Source organism: Cyprinodon variegatus, unplaced genomic scaffold (assembly GCF_000732505.1).
Source record: "Cyprinodon variegatus isolate N-32 unplaced genomic scaffold, C_variegatus-1.0 Scaffold201, whole genome shotgun sequence".
In the NCBI taxonomy this organism is placed as follows: Eukaryota; Metazoa; Chordata; class Actinopteri; order Cyprinodontiformes; family Cyprinodontidae; genus Cyprinodon; species Cyprinodon variegatus.
Window position 1 is genome coordinate 771,090 of NW_015150654.1, and position 11,337 is coordinate 782,426.

The 11,337-nt window shown below is 40.6% G+C and overlaps 1 protein-coding gene across 1 annotated transcript in view; it reads right to left on the bottom strand.

Annotated features, from left to right (window-relative positions):
* Window positions 1-11,337, bottom strand: part of gatad2b (GATA zinc finger domain containing 2B) — a 50,883-nt gene that overhangs the window by 6,491 nt on the left and 33,055 nt on the right. Inside the window, exons 7-11 of the mRNA XM_015379835.1 lie at window positions 9,576-9,743; window positions 7,180-7,549; window positions 6,762-6,964; window positions 5,463-5,573; window positions 6-204 (exon numbers count right to left, since the gene is read on the bottom strand). Coding sequence (XP_015235321.1) covers window positions 6-204; window positions 5,463-5,573; window positions 6,762-6,964; window positions 7,180-7,549; window positions 9,576-9,743 — 1,051 coding nt within the window. The remainder of the gene's footprint in view (window positions 1-5; window positions 205-5,462; window positions 5,574-6,761; window positions 6,965-7,179; window positions 7,550-9,575; window positions 9,744-11,337) is intronic.

Genomic DNA, 11,337 nt, shown 5'->3' on the forward strand with positions numbered 1-11,337 from the left:
CTTACCTGGGATATTGTAAATCTGACGACGGCTGTCGTGCTGCAGTCTGTTGCTGCCGCCGCCGCCGCTGCCACAGTGCTTGGCGCCGCTCATCCCCATCAGGCTGCTGGCCACCGACAGCTGGGAGGCCTGGGCGAAGTTGGAAAGGACGCCTCTTGCAGAGTTGGACAGACCTCGCTGCAGAGAGGCCTGCGGCTGCTGAGCCTGGAGACGGACGCAATAAAGCATTAGGGCTTCCCAAAATGTTTGACCTTTGACCCCAGACTAACAATGCAACAAACATTACTACACTAAATTATAAATACATGTAAATAATGTATTTATGATTTCATTTCTAAATAAACGTGTTCTATAAAGATGATAAGAACCAAAGAAATTTAAAGACAATGATGTTGATTTTTATTCCATGTTTCAATTCTATAAACTGAATCGTTTTAGTCAGGATGAAGCTTTTCTCGTCGTAAGAGAGGAAGTTTATAAGAAGAACAGAAAAGCCTCAGAAGAGAGAAACAAGACCAGAGTGTTTTTGGGAGATTCTTTCATGCACTGAAAGCAAAGGCTGCCACTCATACCTCAGTTGCAAAGTTTTTACTTGACGGGTAAAGTTTGGCTTTTTGGAGAAATCCGTTTCACATCACTGGAAGTAAAACGAGGAGAAATGGAATTGTCCACGCTATTGCACACGTTTAAGAGCAGGTACAGGGTAGAGCACGTGCATTTTTGTTTAAAGTGGAGAGGGCGGGTCTTTTCAAAAATTTCAATATACCTTTAACCCCAAACATTTTACATCTCAGTAACATCACAGTATTCCTGCAGATTATGGAAAGTGAAATCCAACTTAGAATTTTCCAGCAGATTCCTGTGATGAGAAAGGAGGACATTTGATCCCGAACAGAAACAACTTTTGGTTCGTGGTTCAATATTTCACAGCTTATGTTTGTTTGTTAAAGGGGTCATAGAATGCAAAACAGAGTTTCTAATGTCATAGATGAATAACGATAGTTCAGTGGGTGAAATGGATGCACAGAGAAGTTCAAACCCCATCAACTCCTCCTTTCTCTGCAATTCTAAACTTTCATCCTAAAACGGTAGAATCCAAACGAAGCACCGAGTTGACATAAACTCTGGGATGTCGCCTTATTTGGTTCTGGCCTGTACTTTTTTCACTCCCCAAAATTGACATGCATTCACATACAGACTGTAAAGACATTTTCACAGTCTTCCCAAAGATCTCGACAGGCATGGATTATTTTTGTCTATCAGAGGATCCCTGCAAAGTTTGATGCTCTGCATTTGCTTGAAGCATTTTACCGAAAAAGGCTTTCAAAATCTTGGACAGTTTAAAGTAGGGGTGGAACGGTTCACAAAATCCACAGTTCGGTTCGGTTCACGGGTTCGTGGTCACTGTTTTCTGTTTGGTATATGTTGATTGTTAGCCTGACATGTTGGTCATGTTGCTGTTAGCATAAACAAACGTGTTGCACAATGCTTGCACACTGTTGCACTTTTATCCACAGCTTTCTTCCCGCCGTCATCGTAGGTCACTCTAAATGCAAAGTGGTCCCATACAGCAGACCTATAAAGTGCTGCTGGCGCGTCTTCCAACTCCTGTTCTTTCCCACTCGCCATACCCACACAATTCTCCACAACAACTGATTTTTTTCTGCTACACCCGGCTACGCTGCTTCGCTTCTTCTTCTTCTTCTTGTTTACTACTGGCGGTTGGCTTTGGACGCAGTACCGCCACCTTCTGCTCTGGAGTGTAATCGCTTCGCCTATGAGAAAAAGGAGCAGCGCATGAACCGAACGAAACACACGCGAATCGAACCGAGACAGTCGAACCGAACGGTTCGGACGGTTTTTATAAACCGTTCCATCCCTACTTCAAAGCAGGATTTGCTAAACGTCTTTACTGAAATGAGGGGCTGGTCCCACTGTAAGGCCATCACAACCATAAGCTGGAAGTGTGATTCTGCCGCTAAGCTGTTGATAGCAATTATATATATCTATGGTGACCAGATTTGGGTTTCTGAAAAGGAGGACTGTTGGGTCGCTGACTGGACCAGACCGGCCATTCAAACCAAGCTGTGAGTTTCGGGGCTGGTCTGAACCTGATCTGGTGACAGTATGCTTCCCCTTACCGTACAGGTCGGGTTCGAGTGCCCGGTGTGTTTCCACAACATGCTGCAATGTTGTCGACCAAAATCCCAGAATATTCTGAAATTCCCCCCGGACATTTTTTAGCTATGAAAAGTAGGAAATGTCCGGGATAAACAGAACGTCTGGTCACCCTACCATATCAACAATCTAATGTTTCAGTGAGTGAGTGCTTGTTGCTATGATACATCTTTGCTCAGCAGCTTCGCTCGTTGTAAACCAACCAATCAGAGCACAGCTCATCTAAATATTCCTGATCATACCATAAAAGGAAGAAAACCTGTCCTTTCATTTTAGGGCTTTTAACCAGGCTGCATTAGGGCTCATAGAACAGCTAAGATGCCATTTTCAGCCCAACCAATGTTACACACCCTATTAGAGACCTGAAGGACCAGATACCCTATAGAACCATTCTATCATCCCTTTAAAGATTTAGTTCTAAAACCAAAAATACTTTTCACTGTAAAGTCTTTCACTTACATTGAGAGAAAGTCTACGTATACCGTGTTGCTCCCCTTCCCCCACCCGTTTCTGTACATTGCAAGTCAGCTCTGTAAAACATCCGAAGCGCCAACGTTCCTCCTAGTTGCTGTCGCCTGATTAAATCAGGGGTCGTCTGCATGTAAACCAGCTACTGGAGGAACATCCTTCCACTCACCTCTGATTTCACATTCATTCCCCTTTCTGTCACATTTCTACAATTCAAACAATGAATAATAAAAAGGAAAACAGGAAATAACCACGATTTAAACAATGATTCCTGTATTCTAACATTTGATGAGAATATGTTCCCAGCTGTAACAACTTGGACAGATTGTTTTTTTTTTCAAAAAAGCGAACTTACCGAGAAATGTTTTATGAACCTGCTTGATAAATATAAAGTCAGTGAGACTTGATCTGAATGCGGTTACGATGCAGCTATAAGAAATATGCTGCATTCACTTTCAGTTATTCATAAAGTGAAATATATTTATGTTCAGTTTAGGCAGCGATGTACTCGTATGGTTTCTGACACGTTTTTCATAAAATGTGCATTTTTTATTTAATTGAGGAGGTAAGTGAGAAACTTTGCCAATAGAACAAGAGAGTTTACAGTTAAAATTAGAAAAAACAATTGCATTGTCTTATTTCAAGTAAATATTATCTAATTATTTTATATTAAGAATAAAAATACTCATTCCATTGGCAGATCATCTTATTTACCTGCTCAAATTAAGTCTAAATACACTTAATTTAAGATATTTTTTACTTATTTCTAGATTGTTTTTGCAGTGACAATCATACTTCAATTGTTCCATTCAATTGAGTTTATTTCTATCGCACCAATTCGCAACACGTCATCTCAAGGTGCTTTAAAGAGACAATTCCTAAATTGTTCCGCTATAAGAACATTTTGTTTAGGATCTTCTAAAATGCTGCAAACCTACTAACTAACTCAGAGATTCCACATACTCCATCAGCGCTCCGCTTACGTACGTCGTACTTGACATATTAATCAATGAGAACTGGCTACTCCGCCGCACCTCACCATCCACACACGTCTTCTCCATCCTTCACAGTCAAAATACAGAGCCGATGTATTTTTGCTCCGCTCTGGTCCGGCCTGCTCAAGATCCACAACTGTAATCGCACCAAGTAGGAAAACGAACGGCAAGAAGATCCGGTTCATCAAATTAAAATATAGTACCGACGGATCTGTAGCTACAGATTATAGCATAATTCTAATATATTCCCAAAACCCAAGACCGTTTAATTAAGTTACCGTATTTTCGCGATTATAAGGCGCATATAAACGTCTTTTTTTTCCCTCAAAATGTGCGCCGCGCCCTATAGTGCGGTGCGCCCTATGTGTGTTGTAACTGCGACTTTTGAGACCACCATGAGAATGTTAAAGGGGGAAGTGTGGGCGTGGATTGGCTGCCACGCAAATGGACAGAAACTGTGGTGATTTTTAAGAGAAAGACTTTGCCTAAAGAGACTTTTCCAGCTGGAGTCGTTATTAAGGCAAATGAAAAGGGCTGGATGGATGAGGAGATGATGAAAGAGTGGCTGAGGGAGGTGAATGTGAGGAGACCAGGTGGTTTTTTCCACGCATCACCATCGCTGTTAATCTGTGACTCCATGCGTGCCCATCTCACAGCCGATGTGAAAAACATGGTGAAACAAATGAACGCTGTGCTCGCCGTTATCCCGGGAGGTCTGACAAAGGAACTTCCACCGCTCGACATCGGTGTGAACCGGCCGTTCAAAGTAAGGCTGCGAGCGGCGTGGGAGCGATGGATGACAGACGGAGACAACAGTTTCAGGAAAAGTGGAAGGCAGCGCTGGGCAAGTTACGCCACCGTTTGCGGATGGATTGTAGATGCTTGGACTAACGTGTCTGCTGGCTCTGTTGTTCGAGCTTTCGCAAAAGCCGGCATTATTTCTGAGGAGCCGCGCTGCACGGAAAGTGACTCTGACAGCGAAGAAGGGGAAACTGGCATGTCTGATTTAGCGCAGCTGTTTAATTCAGAAACAGAGGATGATGACTTTGATGGGTTTGATTAATACTTTGTAATAAATACATGAATAAAGCACAATCATACTCAGTTTTGCTCCCGCTCTATTTTTAAATACGCAGTAGAGGTATTTAAACATAGAGGACATGTACCTGTATATAAAACCCGCGCCCTATAGTCCGTTGCGCCTTATGTGTGTGTTAAATACAGTAATGGCACACATGACTGAGACTGCGCCTTTTAGTACGGTGCGCCTTATGGTCGTGAAAATACGGTATTGGATTTATTTTATACAGAGAGGCTTTAAATTTTAATCAAATCCAGTCCAAACTTCCAGGAGAGCCTCTGAAAACTTCAAAACAAACGTCTTATCTCATGCGTGGATGAAGAGATGCTGAGTTTGGAAGTATAGAACATCTAGTTACCCCGTTACAAAACAAAAAGAAAATATTTGGGAAGAAACTGCACATATGCTGGATTCTGATGGGATTTTTCTAATCCCGTAAAAAGGAGATTTTTCTAATATGTCGTATTAGATTAAGCGTTCATTAACGAATATTTTGCTCCTATGAGTATAATAATAATATCACGCATGCTCTCCTCGAGCTCCAAGGAGGTCAGAGCGGAGAAAGATGGGAGGAACAGCGAAGGATTTAGGCTTTGCTTTGTGCAGGAGGTCTGGAGTGGAGAGGAATGGAGGACGTGGGATTTCAGGGTTAGTGTTGCAGCCAATTAAATGTTTTTATGTGTGTAAATGAAAACCTCCTTCCTGTGGAGAGGATGCAGCGTAACTGTGATGCAACGTACCTGACGCAGGGCGTGCTGTCGGATCATGGTGTCCGTCTTGGAGACGTTGGGACCAGTAGAAGCAGAGCTGGGAGAGAGAGCGGCCTGCTGCTGCAGCCTCTGTTCGATCTCCTAAAAGACAGACGGATTAGAGTCTGCTTCCAGAGAACTTTCTCATCCCATTATCACTTGTTTTGCTTTTTTAATGTTTTTTTTTTATTCTTGTTTCTAGAAAACTTAAAGCTAAGAAGGAGACATTTCTCAGAGATGAGATCCGCACTCTGCCTCCCATGCACTCCTTTCCTGTCATCTAAGAAGTCTTTTTTTTCTTAAAATAAGCGATTTTTCTTAAATTGAGGAGGTAAGTGGGACACTTTACCAATGGAATAGAAAATTTACATTTTAAATAAGAAAAAAAACCAATAGCTTATCTTACTTTTAAGTGCATAATATCCAATGACCTTATTTGTTTTATTTTTTTTTTTATGGGAGCTGTGTTTAATAACTGAAAACATTTAAATTATTGGTAGAGATTTTTGTATGATCTAAGCCTAAAAAAAATACAAGACAGACAGTTGGCTTCTAAACGTGAATACATTTGTAAAAAAAAAATTACAAATCATTTTACCAGAAATAAATCAATTTTGATATATATTAAATTGACATAAAAAACCACTATACAATAATTTCAATCACTGTCCAGCTTCTAATGACATACTTCATTGTAGAAAAAGTTACAGTTTTTTTTGCTTCCTTCTAATTTTTAGTTCAAATATTTCAATATATTTAAACATATTTTCACAATATGCTTTTTAAGAAGTGAGAATAAAGTTCTCATTGAGGCGTGACAGTTTGGCAATAAGTCACAACCGTAAAGGATGGACAAGAACCACAATGATCCACACTGCAAAAATAGCTGCATCTTGGTGATGTTCCTTTTAGACTATGAAAGGAACTCGGAGGAAGCCTACATGCTTTCAGTTATGTCAAGTTGCTAAACTGAAACTGGCCTTATCTAAACATGATCTGGAGATAATCCAGGTTTATGCCACAAATCGTCTTGAATGTTGCAACTCACTTCATGCTGGGATTAGTCAATGACCTTATTTTAAGATTCATTCCATCGGCAGATCATCTTATTTTCCTGCTCAAATTAAGGCTAAATACATTTAATGTAAGAAAATGTTCATTTCTACATTGCTTTTCTGTGTTAACAGTTACTGTTGCTCCTTTCGAGTAAACAAGTTGAACTGAGGAGGCTCCTGAGCTTTGATGACTGCAGATTAAAATCATTACAGCTTCCAGTCTGTGTCCACTGACCTGCTCCTGCTGGAGAGCCTTCACGAACGCATTCTTCAGTCTGTTGGTATGCTCTGCCTTCAGAGCCTTCTTCTGATTGGACGTCATGCATTGCTCGCAGAGGATTCTGCCGCTCTTCTCTTGCTTCCAGTGGGGTGTGAAGTCTGTTCTGCACTGGGCACAGAAGAAGGGCTCCAAACGGGCCAAAGACCCTCGGAATTTACCTGCAGAAAAAAACACTTTGTTTCAGACTCACTGTGCAGCACAGAGATGTAAATACGATGATATAACATCTACGTTTCAACAGTTATAACAAGACAAACGTGTTGTCCTTAACTCCTCATGCTTTGGTTGTTTGTCAAGCAGGCTGATTAGCAAAGTTTTTTTTTTGTCAACACCCTTAAAAAATAAACCTGAGATGTTTTTTTGAAGTCCTTACCCTGACTGTCCAAGACGCTCTGCACCACTTCCTCCAAACCCACCATGTAGATGAACTCGCTGTTTGCAGCTGAGGGCAGGAAATGGAGCAGCGGCGCCGGGGGTTTAGGTGGAGGAATTTCCAGCAGTGTCTTTTCCAGCTGCTTCCGTAGAGCCAGCTTGGCGGCTGCCTGGCTGCTGGCCTGGTCAGCCATGGAGCTCACTGCTCCGCTGGCGGAGCCAGACATGGTGGACGGGCTGACGGCCGAGGCGCCAGCGAGGCCGCCGGCCACGGCGCTTGCCCCTACTGCTGCTGCCGCCTGCATGTGGGCCAGGTTCATGTACATGGCGCTGGAGCTGGAGCGCTGGGAAGCTGCTACCTGCTGGCTGGCCTGCAAGGGAGAACAAAAATCGGCTCATTGAAAACCAAACATTTAGCAGACGATATTTATTCTATTTTCAACCACACTGCTTCATATATACGCATTACAATAAAAGAGGCAAAATACCACCAGCTTACTGAGACAAAGAGAGGATGGATCAAAGTGCTTTATTTAATCACATATGCAATACGGTTCTAATAGTGTCCAAAATTAACATTCGCCACTCGCCAAATCTGACTTAATTTTTCATTTGGTGGATTAATGCAGGAGGGCCATCTGCCACAAGGTGAGTAAATGTTTAAACCACAGTTTCACTTCAGTCAACCCTTTTCTTCTTTTATTCTGTTATATCTCTGCTCCCTTTGTTCCTCACACACCAATAGACAGAGGCGGGTACAGAGAGCCCACCTCCATTTAATCTGCCGCCAGGCGGCTTATAGATGGAGCAACCAGGCCTTCTAAAAGACAACATGCTGATGAGGAGGAGGGGGAGCGACGATCTACAGAAAGTTTAGTGAAAAATGGTGATTTCAGGAAGACTCTTTCACAAGAGACTGGCTTATTAATGATAATGTTTAGCTGAGAACACGAGAAAACACCAATGTTCTCTCACCTTGGTGAATTTAAGCTGTGTCCAACTAAAGGCTTTTTGTCATAAGTTTGTCTAAACTTCTTCTAAAACTCTTTTTCAAACATTTGTTCTTTAATCAGTTAATGTGTGTGTGTGTGTGTGTGTATATATATATATATATATATATTTATTTTTGTCATATTTATTTATGACAAAAAGTCTTTAATTAGGGTTAGGTTGATGAAAATTACAAAAAATAAAAACAAAATTAAAAAAATAAATAAATAACTTTACACTCTTTTGTAAACCACAATAAAAAAAAATACTGAATAATAATAATACAAAGTTTTATATTAATATATTATAAGTAATAATTTTATGTTTATCATATTAATATTAAATTGCTAAATATATAACTGCTTATATCTCATCCAGTTTGATTTCAGTTTAAATAGTTTTTAATCTGAATAAATATGTGTAATCTAACTAAAAGGTCATTTTAAAATTTGTTTAGGTCTTTTTAGTAGTTGTGTGATGTAAGAGATTACAGTAATAATATCTCAGACTCGTCTTTCATGATTAAAATGAGATCTAAGGTGTCTCCTATTCATTCTGCCAGCAGCTGTGTCAATGATGGTCTGACCCAAGATGGCCGCCCTCTAGGCATGTCAGCCTTGCTGCTGATGGCGTCCAATGAGGCGTCTACGTATGTAATGTCTGTGGTGAATACACTTAAAGGTATAGTGGAGGATGTTCTTTTCTAGGTGGATAAGTGGTCCTCTTAACTGTCAATCATTCTGCTGATATGTTGACGTCAGACCGTCCTCCGTTCTCGTCCCCATTTTCACTTACTGGTGGCAAAAGTCTGACATAGTGGAAAAATCTTCTTTGTAAGCTTGTATGAGGGATGCTAAGTAAAACTTTTCAAACAGAGCGTGCACGAGGAGAAATGGGCTGGTGCACGTTCTCACACGCGTTTAATAGGCGTTGCCTCTCGGGAGCGGGTACAGTTTTTTTGTTTGTTTGTTTTTTAAGTGAGTTAAAGGGTGTCTTTTTTTCTTCAAAATTTCACTAAAATCCTCCACTAGACATTTTTTTTAAACTAATTTCTAGATCCTTTTTGCAGTGTGTTCAGTAATGGTTTTTCCAGATTAACAAAGATGGCTTCTTAACCCCTCGCTCAAACCATCTTTCTTCTTTGGACAGAATATGGACGTTGTTGTCCTCAGACGTGTCCTTTAGCTTTCGGTTGTAGGTGAGCAGCCGAGTCCTGTCCTGAGGAGTTAGCCCTCCTCTGAAATGTCAACTTTCACAGACCATGGCCTGGATGACTGAGAATCTTCACAGAAGTTTAACCTTCTAAGTCACAGAATGATTGAACTTTTCCAAGACATCTGCATTTCTGGGAGGAACCTGTAAAGTTAACTGCAAAGAAAGGCTGCCATTTTGAATCAATGTAGTCACCTGCTGATAGTTTACGGCGTTGGCCATGCTGGATGAGCTGGATCGGGGCATCCCAGGTTTGGAGGAGATCCTCTGGCCCTGCAACTGGGACGGATTGGGGGCTATGACCCGCTGGGACATGAGCATCGGAGGCAGGCTGGTATTGGCTGAACGAATGACCGTATGACCCTGAAAAAAATGTTTTAAATCCGATTAAAACACATCATTCTTATTGCTAGGGGATGTAAACTAAGTTGCAAAAAACAGAAACTCAGATGGACTCAGATGGAAGTTCCTAAAGCTTTTTTAACTGAACTTGTATGATTTTTCTATATTTGGTATCAGGGATGTGAGGATATACGGTACCAACACAGACCCAAGGAGGTACCAGCCACCAGCGCACACTGGCAAAAGCAGAATTATTTACAGTCTTATTTACATTTTATAAACATGGGAAAATGTGTGCTGGTTATTGTAGTGAAATATGGGAACGATAAAAATCCAGTTTATTGCCCAATTTGTTTTAAGAAAAGGGCAAATGTTATATTTTATGTCAACCTGCGCCACAGAGATCCAGCTACGCACATGGGGAGTCACTGTGTTGCCTTAGCAACGACTGTTTTCTTTTTCCTTTGGAGGGGAGAAGCTGTCCCATTCTCATTCATACCCCCCCATATAATCAAGGCCCATTCCACAGCTGTGATTTAGACGTTATTACGAGTAACACTTTATAGTTAAGTATTTATAGTTAGGAAGCAGTTTGGGATTCAGCCATCGTTTCTTTGTGGTAATAGATTCAACTGTAAACCTCTATTCCATAGTGAAAGTGTAAAGAGTATCAAGACTCACCATTTTTTTTTTTTGGTTTGGTTTTAACTACGTAAGAAATATCATCCTATATAGCTGTCCTTATTTATTGTGCTGTTTTATGCTGAAATTCTTTAGAAGTGGTGTAGAATCACTGATTCACTGGATGGCTGATAGGCCGTTGGTAGTACACGGTGCTGTGAAGTCACCAGCCGCCATGTTGGTACTCCCTAAGAAGACCGGGCGGAATGTAAACAATATGTGCACTACCTGAAAATGAAAAAATGATCGAACAACGTTGAATTTCTCATTTTCAGGGGGAATGTCAGACTGTTTAAATAAAGATGAAGTCGTTACTTTGACACACAGTTGCTGTTTCATAGCATCTGTAGACCACTGTAATTTATGATAAATAAATAGGTACGTCACATTGCAGTCAGTATGAATTCTATAAATCATGTAATATAACATTATTATACAAATCCATCACAACAAAAGAGTGTTAATGGAGCATAATAATAATAATACGGTACTTGGATATTAATATATGTTATGCCAAAGGTGCTAAATTGATGAGGTACAAGTAATAAACATGTATTGATCACAGTGTTATGGTAATTACATGACATTAGAGGCATTTTAATGGTGCAACTCTGTGAGAGTGGGGAGTCCAAGAAGGCGGCAGGTGACCTCAAATTTGGCGGCCGATCAGCAATCCAGCGAATAAACAGAGATCAATGTGTAGAATGTGTAGCATGTGGTTTTACGGATTGGTTCATCAGTTGGTTTCTGAACGTTACAAGGTTTTATTAATATTACTTTAAACATTAGAGAGAAATATACTGATGATTTTAAATTCAAATTTGTATTTATGAGTACTTAAAGACTTTTAAATATATGTACTTTTAAATACTTCAAGTTGAGTAGATGTTTGGCTGAGTAACCTTTCCTTGTAGTTGAGTAGGAGTCAAGTCTT